Source organism: Armigeres subalbatus, chromosome 2, assembly GCF_024139115.2.
Source record: "Armigeres subalbatus isolate Guangzhou_Male chromosome 2, GZ_Asu_2, whole genome shotgun sequence".
NCBI classification, from domain to species: Eukaryota; Metazoa; Arthropoda; class Insecta; order Diptera; family Culicidae; genus Armigeres; species Armigeres subalbatus.
In genome coordinates, this window is record NC_085140.1 from 193,966,604 (window position 1) to 193,983,965 (window position 17,362).

The 17,362-nt window shown below is 43.2% G+C and overlaps 1 protein-coding gene across 3 annotated transcripts in view; it reads left to right on the forward strand.

The window, feature by feature from the left end:
* LOC134211440 (methylcytosine dioxygenase TET) overlaps positions 1 to 17,362 on the forward strand; it is a 470,864-nt gene that overhangs the window by 433,333 nt on the left and 20,169 nt on the right. For all 3 annotated transcript variants that reach the window (XM_062688291.1, XM_062688293.1, XM_062688292.1), the window contains one exon: positions 15,214 to 15,603. In XM_062688291.1, the coding sequence (XP_062544275.1) occupies positions 15,214 to 15,603 (390 nt within the window). The remainder of the gene's footprint in view (positions 1 to 15,213; positions 15,604 to 17,362) is intronic.

The window sequence follows — 17,362 nt, forward strand, 5'->3', positions numbered from 1 at the left end:
CCTAATTACGTCCAGCGGCTTTTCCACTTGTTCAACACTTTAAGTGCAAACATTAAAGCCGCCCGCCAAAAATCAAAAGCATGTTTGTTTCCAGCGATGACCTGCTTCTAAACCTCCGATTCAAGCGAACGAACGAAAGTGTCGTTCAGGTTTGTTTTTTTTTTTCGTGAGACGGGCGTAATTAAACAATTAGGTAGCGGCCCCTGCTCGCATTTCCCCGAGTCCAGATGGGAGTTTCTGAGTGTTCCGAACGATTTCCAGGAATCGGTAGTGGCGACCCAAACACTCAACCAACAACGGTGCCGCCGACCAACGGAAGCATGGGAAAATCAGACAGACCAGTGCACCGAAACTATAAGGACGCCGGAGGAAGAGGGAACGACAGCGAATTTAGTGATAATAAAATTGAATAATAAAACTAAAACCAAGATGCCGATTTGGCTGGAGTTTGTGTTCCCTGACGGGCCGGTTCGTTAGTCGGAAAACTAATTAGGAACATAAAAGTACCAAACCCCGGCAGAAGCCGAGAAGTCCCAAAGGCATTCCAGGAAATCTAAATCCAATTACGGTAACGACGGACCCCGGAGATTAAGTGTTTCCCATTCGATCAAATCCTGAATTGTGGTGCTGCTGCAACCAATCAGCAATTATTGCAACGAAGGTGTACCACCTTCATTAAGCAACGATGCTGCGCGCCACATGGTGGTGGCGATCTACCGAACTAATACCAACTGTCACGTCAAATTGTCATCCACCGTCCTTGGTTGCGATGACCTCGTCGTAGCCCGCCGGACTTTAGATGTTCGCCCGCTCGGACAGATGGCAATTAAAAAACTGTCATTTTTCTAAATTACTATCAAACACACAAACACACATCGCGGACAGGTATGTTATTAGAAAAGACGCGCATCATTGCCGCGGTGCCGGGCCGCACCGAAATTGTCTGATGATGGAAGACGCGCGCGAGACATGTGTGTGTCGTCATTGTGCGGCGCTGCATGAGTTGTGCCAAACCGGCATGGCAGCCAGGCACTGCACTAGTGCAAGACTGCAATTAATAATATGGTGAACTAAAAATAATTCGAATAACAAGAGATGCAACCTCATCAGAGTCGCAGCAGTTGCAGCTGTGCATGCGCGATTGGTTGTCTAGAAATAGTTGGGATTTTGAACCTCCGACCGAGGTGGAGAAATCTCAGCCGTGTCGGTCCGTTTGAGTCGAGGAATGTTTGATAGGTTGGTTATCATTTTATAATTTGTAACGCGAATTTCACCCATTGAAAGTGGATTTTGTAACAGCAAACACACGATTTCGTGATGATAAATCAGTATAAACATAAAATCAGTTAAATAAATCAATTTTTAACATAGCAGTGGGAAGTTTTCATTATGAATGTGTGATGCCCCTTCAATTGGGAAGAACACTCAAATTTCGGTTAATCCTCAAATCATATTTAACAAAACAGCTGAATTTCATGATGATTAAACTTTCGGATAAGTTAAATCTCTACACGGGACTGCAAGTAAAGCCCACTTATTCCGTTTTACAAATTGACGTGCGCGTTTTCCTAGAAATGAAGCAAAGCCCCAAACAGTATTATGTTAAATTTAAGAGGATTTACGGGCTTATTGTACGGGGAAGCACTTACATCGCCTCAACTTTTGCATTCAACGTTTAACGCTTCAGACACGCGTCATCAAGAAATTTAACTTTCAAGAAATCCATATTGTCCTCGGAAAAACGTCTGACGTAAGTATGCGGTGCGGCCATGTAAAGCGCAGTAACACGGAGGACAGATGCTATAACGAGCGGAATGGAACACGATATCGATTTCCTCGGTGAAAAATGGAACACGATAATGGTTGTTCTTCGCCATTCCTCCCCTGCCTCACTTCCTGAGCAAAATCGCGGCCCAGCCTTGCCTGGTACTATTCGAAACTCAAGAAATGGCGAACCACCACCACCATCGTACCACGCACACATACATTAAGCGAAATCCCCACCCCCACGGCATACATTATTACAATGGCACCGGGCCATCACTTATTCCTTGGAACCATGGAGTGGCACTGGAGAGTCCTCCCGAGGACGTGCCTTCGCCTCGAGCACCACACCGAGAACGAAGCAACATGCATAAGCGGAAGAAAATGATTATAAATGGCCCATAATATACATTTAATCGATACTAATTTACAATTAAATTACGTATTAAGAGTGGGGAGCGGAGTTGTATGCGATTTCTGGAAGCCTGAATCCGAAGACGACGGTGAGACCTTCCCAAAATCGCATCTAATACCGTCTGATGTCGTTTCCGTTGACGCCGTCGCCGCCGCCGTCGCCATAATCATTATCGTCAGCATCATCGTCAAACAAACATGTCAAGGATCGCATGACCATTTATATAGGAGGGCATGGAGAGGAAATTGCGAAACGTCTCCTCGAGACAGAGCTAAGTAACAAAGCAATTAGGATCGGACATAAGTCCCAGACCACTCGGCGTCCAGTCCATACCGCCGCCGTCTTAATGTGTTCTACCCGCTCAATCGAGCGTTTTATCCCATCATATTTTACTTAACGAATAAAGTGGACATCATTTTAATGAATTTTCCTGATCATAATACCTGGTTTACAGTTGGCGTTTGAGTGATAAAACGGCCTACTTTTCCATACCAATGACATGGGTGCTTAAATGAACATTATGCAACTCAAATTGGTTGCATAAAATCCATTAAAGCACTCATTTGGGTGCTATAATGGAAAACCAGCATTAAAACAATAGTTACATGACCATATTCAGCTAAATTGGCTTGGGTGAGTGTTCAAATAGTGTATTATTTGTGTCTCGTAATAAATGAAATAATTTTATGGGCATGACATCCAATTTTCCAAAGGCAGGTTTATCTATCGCTTTAAGGTCTGCCGAACACACAATGGGGCACAATAATATGGAATATGTTTGTTTTCTGCAGCAACATGATTTTTTGGTAAGATTGGTCATGTTAAGTAAATAAAATTGTACCATTGTGGTACAGATTTATCATATTTAAGCCCATTTTTCGTCATTGCAAAAAAAAAGCGTGTGCAACTCGTTGCAAAACTCGATTTTTTCAGCACTCGTAGAATTTATCCAACTCGGCAAGCCTCGTTGGATAAACGTACAACTCGTGCTGAAAAAATCATCTTTTTGCAACTAGTTGCACAAACTACTATTATTTTTAGTTCATCGTTTTTTTCCAACATTTGATAAGCACTTATCAACTGAGGTGAACCAACCCAGGGCTGAAAACCTCAATAATAAAGACAAAAGCGCTTATCAATTGCAGTGCTAAGATATATGATTCAAAAATTTAATATCACGCTTGGGGGTCTGAATATATTTGTCAACAGCCTAATCAATTCCGGCGCACTCCCATGTTTATTATCTGCCATAGTTGAACAGAACGCTGCTTTGAAATCAATGGATAAAAACAGAGTTAAATATTGGAATTAGAATACTAGACGCGCTATTGTCCCATACAGCTATTGTGATTAACATGATTTAACCATAGTAACCCGTATTTCCCGTAAAGAGTTTGATCGATACCTTGAATATAAACTTTATTGTTTTGATTTGCTTGTTCTTAAAATCTTAAGCATGAAAATTAAATTGGGCTACTGTGATGAGAAACAAGGCATCTGGCACATACCGTCTTGAGAAAAACGTGTTGCTAACAAACTTTACATCACCATTAGCAATCTAATACACGATGGAAGGTGTGCTATTTGTTCGATCGAAATTTCTCAAGGATCATCCGCAGGCCAAACATCTGATAGCGGAAGGGGTGTTTGGTCGAAAGTTGCTTGGCTTAAAATGTCAAAACCCTTTTGGCAGAAAATATTATGTGGCCGAAATGGACATACAGCCGAAAATGTCGTTTTGTCAAACAATAGTTAATGTGAAAAGTGTAAAGTCATTGGTGATGATTGAGGAACAAGAAGTTAGAAATGAGAAATGAGAATTGAGAAATAAGAAGTGAGAGATAAAGCACCATTTTTCACTATGAAATGTAAGAAATGCGAATTAGGAAGTGAGAAATTGGTCGTTTCCCTGTATCTTGACTCGCATCTCATAAGAAACGAAGAATGAGAATCTATCTCTCTCTAAATATCTCTCTTCTCACGTCTCGCATCACATTTCTCACTTGTTTCTTATCACATCTCACTGCTCATAGAAAGAATTAAGAGATGGGAAGTGAGATGAGAGACTTGTTATTTCTCACTTCTCATTTCCTCACTTTCGGAAAAGTGAGGAATGATCAGTAACAACTGAAAAATTGGAAGTAACAAGTGAGACGCCTCATATTCCACATCTCATTCCTCACTTGTTACTGCTCACCTTTCACTGAGAGAATAAAGAATTGTAAAATAAAGAGTAAAAAGTGAAATGTGAGAAATCTTACTTCTCACTCCTCATTTCTCATTTTTCATTTCTCACTTCACACTTTTCTCATTGTAAGAAGTGAGACGTGTCACTTCTCACTAATCATTTCTAACTTCTCGTTTCTGAATTTTCTTTTGTCAATTATAGTTATTATCTTTTCACATTTCACATTCACTAATCGTCGGTCTGTTCGGTCAAATGTCTCTTAACTGTATAGCCAAACCTGTGCACCAATAACTGTATAGCCAAAGGTGCAATTCGGCCAAAATGGAATTCAGTTAAACGACTTTCGGTCTAAAGTGTTATTCGATTAAATTGCATTCGGCCGAATGGCTTGTGGCCAAATGACTTTTGACCAAAGGACCTTTCACCCATCTGATGCGTCCCTAATCGATCCTCATTAAAACATGCCTGGTATTCGCCTATGAAGGGCTCCTCAAGCGGTCTGAGTTTGTTAATCCCATTACGCAACATTTCGTACGTTTCATTTCCATCGTTCAACAAACCCTCAGATGCACTTTTCAACTGGCTGCCACCTTATTTTGTCGGCGACTTTCCTTCTCAGCCATTGCACATGGCGCAGTCTTGTGCCATCATATGTTGTTGATAGATGCATAGAAACTCTGTATGCCGTTCCATGTTCTCCTGCGCTTTAACTATCACACTCTCTTTGTGCTATCTTTTCTTCCTGCGGTAGATTCGTTTCTCTTTTGCCCTCGCTACACCATAACGCTCTATATTGAATCGGCAACCAGTCAGTAGGACCCTATCCCTCGCTGGATCTTCTCATCAATCCAATCAATTCGTTAGCGTCGCTATGCAGTTCCTAATACTTCTTGCGCTGTTGTAGTCACCGTTTCATGAATATTCTCCCACAAACTTTTGACTTTCGCGAGTTCGTGCCGCTAGATAGTCACACCCGAATTTTGAAGTCAATGTTCGGGCCTCTGAAAGACCTTACATTTACTGCATTCGAGAAATTTTGTCCGACGATCAGCACATGGTCTATCCGTGAGCAAGTGTCTCGAAAAAGGTAGCGTTGATTGCCATCACCTCTAGCAGCAACAACGGTCACAAGTCACAGACCATTATCGTTGGTAGCGAAATTAAGGCCTTCCATACAAATGACAGATCGGAAGAAGCTTTCTCTCCAGATGTACGCGTTTAAATCTCGGATGACAACCTTGTTAGTTATCTACAGAATTTGCCATTCACAAGCCTTTCCATGTGACACTGTCGAGACTGAGCTTGTTAACAACTGCTGAATAGGCCTTTTATGTGACACTGACCGCTCAAATCCGAAGCTGTCATTTTATAAGGAGAATTGACAAGTGATGTAAAACCAGCTGATTTTAAACGTCTCGTGAAAAAGCCTTTTCCAACATGAAGAGGCTTTCTTATAGGCCTTTTCAGCTGCTGTAAACAAGTTCAGACTCGACAGTGTCACATGAAAAGGCCTATTGACTTTCACTGGATATCTCACTTCATCCAAACCAAACCTACGTTCAGCCGCCACAGGGATTATGTTTGATAGCTTTGTAGATTAGTGATCAAAGTTCTATCACGACTATTTATCTACGGTTGATGATATTTATGATACAACTACGCTTTATGATACACGATCACATCGCTTTGCCTTAACAATATTAATATATGATTATTCTGCCTAAAACTTAAACGGAGCAATTTGAGGAGTTATTATAAAGCTATCTGTAAACTGTTTGTCATAATAATAAATATTTGTCAAGTCAGCCTAAAATCCATGTCAATTTCTGATCAGCCTGATAGACGTCCGGGTAAACTTGACAAATATTTGTCAATATGACAAACAGTGGACTGCGAGGCTTAAGTGAAAAATGAACGACACAAATGAAACTTATCGACTATTTGTCAACATAAGTAAAAATATTTGCTCCGAGTTGTAATTGCTAGTGAAATATCAAGTCAAAAATAATTTCAAACGGTAGCTCAAGCTCGACCGTCAAATATTAAATTTCGTGTCATCGCAGCGCAAAAGTTTAATATGGAAAACGATTTCCTGAATTTCGAAGTCCTCAATTGTTCCGCTCGAAATTCCATCGAATCGAATATAAGTCAATTTCCCCGTACTATCACCCAAGAAATTCCACTAATGAGAATCCCCGTCCTTACCGCGCGTATCAGCCACCTTCTGCAGAACACCGCGCGAATAAGGTGCACAGTGCACTGACTGGTGTCTGATTACTCTCGTCCCGATTCCATGGCCCGCAAGGGGGCATCGTAAATATTTGAGGAATTTTTACGTTTCGTTCACACTTTTTTTTTTTTGCTCTCTCGCCTCGCAATCCGCATTTCCCGGGGTTCCTTCGGGCGACGACACACCGCACACCGCTTCTTCTCTGGGCCGTCGCATGGTGCGTAAAAACTTTTTAAGCCACCCAACAAAACGGGGCCCCCGCCGCCTGCCGGTGCGGAAAACTTGGGCAGGGGTGGAACATTTCAGACAGACATTGGCGCCCAAGGGAGATTTTGCTGTTTTTATGAATGAAAGCATTTCTTGACCAACAAGTTTCCGTCAGAACCAGTTTGGCCAAGTTCACGCGGCATCGATTTCCGAGAAGCTGCTTCGATCCGTTTGTAATACTCATCATATTTTGGATCAAGCCGGTGCTTCTCTTCGCTGTGCATGGGGAGGGTTTCAGCTGAAAAAAAGGGTTAGTTAGAAGTTTCATAACCGCACATCAAATGGTTTGATCGATACAGCATAGAATATGGGATGGAGTAAAGTGCAGAACAGTGCACTTAACGGGCGAAGAAAATTAGTCCATGACAACAAAGGCCAGAGCTGCACGATGTGAGTGGTAGCACCTGCTTTCCCACGAAAGTGGAAATATGGGGCGCCACTTTTTTGCGCTTCCGCGGTTAACCGAGGTGAATTCGTGTGAAAAAGAAGTCATAGACCTCCACTGTGGAGTTCCATGAGTCGCCTTACGGTTTTGTTTAATTCCCATTTGAATCGAATCGATAATAATTAGAACGATTAATGTATATACATATTTTAAATATGAATCAACCGTTTGATTAACAAACGGCAATTAGCAGGAAATCTGTAACGTCGCGTAACGTCATGTTATTTAATGCTGAGCAAATCGAATCCTATCTAAAACTTTCAACAAACGCACACACCTCCTTTCCCAGCATGACACAGAAAAACACTCTCAGCTGCTGTCAACGCCTTCCGTCCCTTCTCACGACAACGACAGCTCCCCAAATTCGGTTATTGAACGTGACGTTTATTAAAAAGTGCAGAAAACCGATTACTCATCACTGTCTTATTCGAGAGCGAACGTGTGCCGGCTTTCGATGGGCATCGCCGCGTGACACACTCCATATCGGAAAGCCGCCTATAAATGGTGGACCCGCAAAAGCTTCCCGCCCCCGATCACGCAAAACATACAAAACTTGCATTGGCAAATGTACAAAAAAAATATATAAACATCGGTTGTCCATCCGGCTATAGGCGCAGCAACAATTGAAACCATTCCGGTCCCCCTCTATTATTCCACATACAGTTCCACCGTGGAACTGCATTTGTGTATGAACTGTGTGGATGTGCGCCGACAATCATCCGACCGGCCCGATCGCAGGCAGGCCTCCTCTATCTACTAGCTTGCACGCTATCAATTTAAAACTCATCATACACTTTGTTCAACACATTTCAATCATGGACAATTTAGGATTTTCAATGAATCCGATTCGACGGCGAGGTGGCGAATTTTATCTCCCCGGAAGAGGGGCTGCTCAATTTCGAGTCGGATCTATATTCGGTCCGAGTAGGCACTGACAGCCAGCCGGAGCAGTAGTGCGGTGGTGCCGAGCCTAATCGTGTGCGTTTGTGCACCGGTCAGTCAGCATCAGTGCTCAATTGCTCATATCAGCACTGATGGGTATGGATTGTGTTTTTTGTTTACGTTCCTACACTTCACTACAGGATATTGTTCAAAGAGAGTGGGGACTCGACCCGATATATTTCTGTAAGCTCTGATGGTTCATTTTGTTCGCATTGCTTTGCAGTTAAATAAAATACCCCTACTCAATTCACCTTGCAACGCTCCAGCAGCACTTGTGTGCTTTGGAAGTGCAAAATAGGTTTTTGTTGTAATTGTTTCCAACTGCGAAGCGCGGAGGACGGTTCCACCACAGTCCACAACAGTGTGTCACTGAAAATCGCAGTAGACTGGTGGTCGCAGTGATTGTCGTTGTTGTTGCCATGGTGTTTATCTAGGGGAACTGTTCCGATCTCCATCTCACTGTACATATATCCATCTCATCGCTAAACAAAGAAATACGGGACCAAATTCGTCGCTTCTTTTTGCCAACATGCGTGCTCACTGCTGAAAAAAATCACAAAAATAAAAAACAAACCAAATTCCTTTCCATTGCTTTGTTTTTTATGGGATGGAAATAGGAGCTATGAGATGAAGTGGCAAACCGTTCCCCTATATGTGAGCCAGTTTTCAGCTTTTTGTGTTGGCACCGCAGAGCTGTTGATTATCGGCGGCGATATTAATAGTACCGTTTTTCCGGCAATCGGAGTCGCGGCCGCTCCCGCCGTCTGACCATCAATTGGTACAGCGCAGCGATCCGCTGCGGCGGTCGGATTGTTTTGGTTTAGTTAGGTTGCGCTATGTGTGACACGCGGGGCAGCATCATCGACCGTTTGTGTGGGAAAGTAATCAAATCGGATTATATCATTTAACTCCACAAACAGTGTAAATTTTCGGTGGTTTTATAAGCTTTTAAGTATTCATAGGGTGGATGCGAGGGTGTTTAACTGATCCATTGTGCCTTTTGACTTGGAAACTATTCATGTCACACGGCCGAGACAGAACTTGTTTACAGTTCAAGTTTTGAAGTCGAACAGTCGAAGCTCTCACTTGCAAAGATGAACAAACAATTACTGTCAATTGACGGTCAAATTAGCTGATTTTGAACGACTCGCCATTTCGACATTTTTCAAGTAGAGGTAATAGAAGTATGAGTTTATTGCGAAAGTTGATCTCTTCGTTGACCTTAATATTTGAAGGAATCGATTGAACTAATAATTTGGATTGGTTTTGAGTTGAATTAAAAAAAAAACTTTGTCCTCATGGAATCGCCCTACTGCCCAATGAACAGTTTACTAACTGCTGGAACGCAGTCACTTTCATTCTCGAATGAGTAGGAAACGAGACGCAATCACGATCGTGGTCATCATCGGGCACCTGCGCGCCCCTATCCAGAGACCGGACCTACCCGACGCTCGTCCACTACTGCTGGCGGTAGCGTGCTTCGGTTGGTTAAGCCAATTGGAAACCAATCAGTTCGGTGTGGTTTGGTTTTACGCATCGTTCAATATAATGTTGGTGTGAATGACGCCGAATAAGCTCACGCGGTGCCACCTCGCCATCTCCACATCATGCACAGTACGGGGTACGGACGGCGGGCGCGTCCAAAGCTCCGAACGGCGAGAGCGCACAGCATTCGCGACTCCATTAGCATGGGATGAATGAAAATAAATATAGTGAAAAGGTGCTGAATGGAAACAGCTGAAAATTAAACTTGATAGTCCGTGTGAACGTATGTGCATATATGTTTTATCAATTAAAATATTTATATTGCCGCGTTCGGCCATGTGGTACCGGGTGCCTGTACGCAGTGGTCATCGTTCGATCAGCGTGGCACGGGGATTAAAACGAATTTAAATGGGGCTACGATTTTCAATGAACCGGTCATTTGACTGTTTGTGTTCGATGCGTAGCGCTGGTTGCATATATTTGCGTAGTCCGAAAGGGCAATAATTTATTCCTTAAAGATTGACACGGACAAACGATAAATTTGATCGTTTATACCGTCATCTGTAACAATGATATTTGGCAGCTTCATTACACATATTCTATAGAAATAATCCAAGACAATCAAGTTATATTTTTCTGGAGGATAGAAATAATGAAAACGGGATGAAGTCATTTGACATTACGCCACTTAGCATAAGCTTGTTTAGCATAAAAGCCATTTAGCATAACGGACAGTAAGCATAACTCCCTAATACCGGACAAACGCATTACAAGACGGATAACATTCACGTTTTCCATAAACCGGGCAGATTGAATCTTTTTTGTAAAATTCATATTTGCTTTTCGTGGGGTGAGGAAATGCGTTCTTCAAAATAAGGATCACATCCATATCCACCATGGTTTTTCCGGGCTTGGTCATTTCCAATCTAAAGAACTACATCTCTCGGGATGTCACTAAGTAGCGGCCCATCTCGCTGGCCATCTGCATGTCCAAGTTCGTCGAAAGGTTCGTGAGCAAGCGGCTTCGAGACAAACTAGAAAGCGTTACGCTAAGGATACGACACGGGGACGCACTATGCAAATCCGGAGCATGTTTTAAAGGACGTCGGCAACAGGGTTCCGTTCTGGCAGTGACGCTATTCGTCGTTGCCATGAACGATGTGTTTCGTTCGCAACCCCCAAATTTCAATACTCCAGGCGGCATGCGGAATAAAACACACCGCCAGTGCCGTTTTTCGCTGGACTAGCTCAGTTTTTTTTGATCTTTATTAAGGTGTTTTTTTTAATCTACAGACTAAGTTCAACACCGGGACTAGCTCAGTGGGTTTTACTACGATTGCCAGTAAGTGCGTCAGATCACTCTTCTGCAGATGTATTCACCAGTTGTCCAACAACAGGACGCTCCGGTTTAAGATCGGGCAAGCTATCATCGATAGCCGCTTGATGTACGGCCTGGAATCCACCGTAACCGTATCGATATTATGTCTCCCGGACATCTGTACCATATTCTCGGCAGAAGCAGCTGTGACCAGGGTTCTTATATCAGGGTTCACTTACTTCGACAGTATATGGGAGAGACTAGCGCGGGGGTGAAACATGCATTTTCAGTGCAAAACATAAACAAACTCGGTGGCTGCCTCATATGAAAATCCAAGATGGCTGAATCATTTAATAGGGCAATGCACGGAAACATCTCTTTCTCTTTCGTTCCTCATAAATTTTGACGTTTACTGGCCTTGTTGTTTTCTAATTTCTTTAAAGTGAGAAAGAGACAAAGCAGTCCGTTCAGTGCCCTATTGGCATACTGCTACACCTGTTTGTATTCCCTTGGCTGCGACCAAGATGAATACACTACTAGGCGTTCCAATTTGCCATATTTATAGAAGAGAAGAAGGCGGGGCGCAAAACGTAAACAAACTCGCTGGCTCTCCCATACTGAAATCCAAGATGGCTGAATCGTGAATTTGGCAGATTGGAACACCTAGTGGTGTATTCATCTTGGCTGCGGCCCTCATCGTCGCTGTGTTTGGATCCCGGGGTACTGCGGAGTACCTATCAACAACATAGCGGACCTCTCTGCCGGAGACGTCCCTTTGGGAGACGTTAAAATTTGAATCATGAAGACAGTGCGAGACAGCTGGGAAATGAACTGTGGGGCGTCCACTACCGGACAGCTTCGCAAAATCAAGGGGACGACATCGAACTGAGCAGATATCAGCAACCACAAGGTCACAATTTTGACGGGAGCCCCTTTTGCTACTTTTGCGGGTGTCACAATACTACACTACGTATGCCGATACCACAAATCGCATACTTATGGGATATCTGCCACTTTGCGACGATACAGTCAGCATTAAGACCCTCCTCATCTGTTTTCTCAAAGGTGGGGCCTGCATCGTCAAATACAATCAAACCCGCATTTCGGTCATCCCAAGTTGTATTCGTCCAAGGTTATAAGTTCTCATCTGACCAGTGACCGGGCAGCCCGAATTCTAAGTCCCCCTTTACACGTGCTCTGATCTTATACCTTCAGCCAAACGAAAGCCAAACGAATACTCTGCAATCGGCTTTTTTCTTAAAAAGTTCACAACTGTGGCCACTATTTGTCGATTAATCCGGCAGTCAAATCAACAATTTCCACAACAATAGTCGGCCAATCCGGCGCTCTGTATTGCATCAGCCTCTACTCGAATTTATTTTTTTACCAGGGGAAAGAAAGGGTTGAGATAGCGACCTCAAGCCATAACAACATCTGCGGAGAACAGCCCATTGGAATTCCCATCAGTTTATCTACGATTCTTATATACCAACAGATCGTCTGGCCAGCTCTGTGAGACATCTTACTTCTCACTGCTCATTTCTTACGGTTCGCAGTGAAAGGAAAAGGGAAAAATGAGGAGTGAGAAGTAAAACATCTTACTCCGAATTTTTTACTTCTCATTTTCCACTTCGCACTTCTCACTGTTTACAGTGAGAGAGACGTCTTACTTCTCACTTCTAGCTTATTATGTGTCATTTCTTACTTGTTTTTATCACTTCACACTTTTCACGTTTACTATTGTTCAGCCATACGACATTTTCTGCCACATGATTCGTTCAACAAACAACATATACGGTCTTATGGTCCCTTCGGTCAAATGATGCTTGCTTCCAAACAACCATTTCAGCCAAGCGGCATTTCCGGCCAAATGATCTATTCGGCTAAAAGACTTTCTCGGCCCAATGCGTCTTTTTGCCAAAAGACCATTTGAATACCAAATTTTCAAAACGACTTATCTGCTTTTGTAAACAAAGAATAAAACATCGATTTGACGAATCTGATAGCACTCCCACGCAAACCATCACCATCAACAGATAACAGAAGCCTTCAGCTATGTGTTGATGGTGTTGGTTTACGCGGGAGTGCTATCAGATGCGTCAAATCGACGTTTTAATCTTTGTTTACAAAAGCAGATAAGTCGTATTGAAAATTTTGCATTGATTTCAGCTAAATGGGATTTTCTGTCAAACGACCTTTTCAGTCAAATGACAAGTTCGGCCAAACGACATTTTCAGTCGTAGGTATGAGCTTCAGCTTGAGCTTGATTGACTGCCCGTAGTTGCACTCCATAATGACCCGATCAGCTGTTCTTGCACAGAGAACCAACAGATGTTTGCTTGGGACTAGCACACATCTTCAATTTGCAAGTACTGGTGTATGTTAGGTCATACTGGCGCCTGCCACGTCAGAATGCAAGTCAATGTAGGGAAGGGGAGGAAATTATGATGCCATCACTCGCCCACCGAAAAAGCCGAATATACCTCTGCACTACCATCGATATTTTCACTCCGATTCATCGATATTTTGTATCGATTTCTTTTTGTTCGATATTTGACCGTATCGATTTTTTGTAGCTGATATCGGATTTCGATTTTTTTTAAATTTCCTTAGTGTAACAAAAGTAAAAATATAGCACATTGGGCAGAATCTATTAAAACTAGCGAAACTTTGATCTGTGATTTGATAATCTAAAATGGGAAATCAAAAACTTTTTTTTTCTTTTTTTTTTTGCTCGTGCTTTTAATTTTCCGGGCGTATCGATATCCAGCATTTTACGAGCGCTAATGGCCGCCACAATCAAGCTCAGTTTTTGGTAGGGTGGAAACAGTTTGAAGTTTGGCTTGTGTCGTTTGACACAAAAACGATAAGTTTCCATCATCAAAATGATTGAATCACGATGATGATGATTGCTGCGATGTCAAACGACACAAGCCAAACGTCAAATCGATTGCACCCCACCAGAACATGAGATAAATTGTGGCGGCCATTAGCGCACGTAAAATGCTGGATATCGGAATATCGATATTTCAACACCGATGTTTTTCGGCATCAATATTTTGACAATAAAAACATCGATTCGGCAGTATCGATATTTTCCCGAAAAACGCCCATTCCTAATGGAAACGGTAGGGAAGTCCATTTCCTGTTCTAGCGATTACTAGAAAATGAGAAATATAGAGAAAAATACAAAGTAGGATAATGGAACGGACCTGGGATTGAACCCACGACCTCCTGCATATGAGGCAGAAGCAATAGCCGTATGACTACCAAGCCCGTCAAACGACATTTTCAGTTGTAGGTATGTATGACAAACTGTTTTCGGCCGAATACAATTCGGCAAATCGAGTGAAGTACGAGACACTGAATACAGCCTTACTGTTGAGGTCAAAATACGTACATATCTGTCATAATAGGTACAATCAAGTGGTGGAATTAAATGGGATAGTACGAACTCGTCTTATGACAAGTAACGACATTCTACTAAAAGCTCAAAATAATTGTCTTAACGATTCGGCTGGATGATGTTCGGTCAAGTGGCATTCGGCTAAATGACTTTCGGCCACACGACACTTCCCCGTATGAATCACGTTTTATCATTCGAATGAAAAGGGGGAAAGAGTTAGACTAGGTGGAACCCATAAATTTAAGAAAAAATGCAAATAAGAAATGACCTACTCGACATGTATTAGTGCAATGGGTAAAAAGAAGTTCGAAAGCACTGCATACACTCATTGAGCAACACATTTAGTTTTTTGCGCGTTTTTTTCAACTTTTGATTTAATTATTTTCATTCTCAATTATTTTCAAAATCGTTTGTACTTTTATTTTGCCATGATATTGTTGCACAGTCAAACCGAAATACTTCCGACGCAGAAATGTAAACAATGACAAACCACACGACAACTTACCGCCTATAAATCAACGTGCTTCCGTCGGATGAGAAGCATTTTACGATATGCCACAAATCTCGTACGTCAACGATAACAACCACATAAGGGGTCCCGAACTGTGCGCAAAACAACTTGATGGCAGAATGTTTTACGACACGTTCATTCTTTGCACTTTTTGATCTCAGATATCTTCACAATCTTATCCACATTCAAATCTTTGTAACCCGACACTAATTTCAAACTTGTATTCCTTTCTCCCATCCTAGACTGGACGCGGACGCAAGTCGCTGAATCTTGGTGCCACGCCAAAGAACCTGCCGCAGAACGCATCGGCAGCTAGCCCGGCACCAGCGTCGTTGCCACACCCATCACCGAACACCACCACCGGAGCCGCTGCCACTGTCACTTCCAATGTGGTCCAATCGACCCAACTGGTGACCGTCTCCGGTGCCCAAACAGGTGTAAACGCAACGCTGCTTGCCACCAACGCCAACCAGTCATTGCAGCAGCAGCAGCAGCTTGTCCAACAAAGCCAAGTACCCACCAATAACCAGGGTTTGCCGCAGCAGCAAGCGCCCCAGCAACAGCAACAACAAGTGCCAACAGCCGGCGTAATCAAAGCCGAAACAATGAAGGATCAACCGCAGCAACCAATGGTAAGTGGACCGAACGAAGGCAACACCGTTTCGCAGTTCTACGGAACGTCCAAAGCGGATAGTCGATATCATCGTGATGAAAAACAGAACTTTCCAACAGGGTCGTCAAACTTGTTCGTGTACAAAACTGAGCGCTGAAACTCGTGGCCAAACTTGTGCAGATAAGCAAATTTTCTGCTGCCTCGTGATTTTTAGCTATTAATCGATACGGATGAGGACTTGAAACAGGAAACTGTATGAATGGCTTGAATGGGTGGAACTGCATTGCAAACAATAACAAAGATAGCGAAAAATAGAGTTGACTTATAAGTAAATAGGATGGAATATAGATTGTAAACAAGTGCAAAGGCGGACCTATCACACAAAGACTGTTTCAGGTTCTACATTGCATGGTTGCTCACTCAATTTGAAGACTAGACTTAATTTAAAAGTGAGAAAAGATGTACGTTTAAAATGTTCCTCCCTGATTGATAGAGAATGGGCTAACATTAGTTCCATTTGTATCAATGAAGGCTCGTTATAAAAACCAGCTCTATATAATGACGTCAATATCTCATATCCTTGCTGCAATCCTGTTGTCGTCATTTTGCCAACACGTTCTGTTATCATTGTCTGATGTTTACCCGTACCGCAGAATCTACCTGAGCGAGCACGATAACAACGAGTACTGAGGAGATGCCAACAACCGGCAACGACGCAGTTGAGTGTTTCTCGTGTTTCTGCTTTGATGATTCACGTGGACGCAATCAACCGACGACGACAGCAGCAGCAGCAACGACGCCAGAAACGAAGTGAAGCGTACGTTTTTGCATCAATTTTCAGCAACGAAAAATCTCAATTTATAATGAAAATTTATTTCGTTTGAAGGATGAAAGGATAGCCTCTTCTGCTGCTGCTGTACCGCTGCTGCAGCTTGGGGCCAACAGGACGATGAAGAATTTATATAAATTGCTTATTATGTCGACAATATAATCATAAATCATAATAAGAAAAAGGCAAAACATGGTACCTCACTCTGCTTCCACCGCTACTGATGTGCCTCCCTATGTACATGTACATATAGTGAGGCAATGCTTCTGCCTATGAACCAGCAGGAGGGGAACGACGACGAGTGGGTCGCGGCAAAAGAGAGTGAGTGAAAAGAGCTGTATGTAGATTTCTTCCACGGCGCACGTCAATTGCGCAATTTCGATCGAGACATTATACCCACCGAACCCACTCTAGTGAGGCGGGTGTCTTCGCCGTCGTCAGTTCAGCGTATACTACAGAGTGCCCCGACCGCCACCTTACGTCACCCTCTCGATAACCGCCGCAGCAGCCAGCCAGCAGGAGCAGAACCGTCGGTATAGTGAGACGGCGAGGAGACACAGGTCTTCGAGATTGGGGAAGCCCGAGCTTTCCTCTTGCCCTCTCACATCTACACATGCACTTTCCACCCACCCTCTCTCTGTCGTCAACCCTCCGATACGTACACTATGGACTTCGGAGGCTCTCACACATCGCATCGTCGGGGTTGTTACCCGGCAGGTTGCAGCCCGCCAGGGATAGGGAGCACTATTAATTTCTTTTCGTCCTGCCTTCCCTTCTTCCGAGCCCGCTTCCAACTATCATCAGCAGCAGGACAGAGCAGCACTTGCCCTATGTACCTTCCAGCATGCTAAGCTTCCTTTTAGTATCGAGATGTCTATGTACCCTCATGCTGCACACACCGCACTACACATAAGCTTTTCATTACTTTCCAACCACCCCGTCGGAAGCT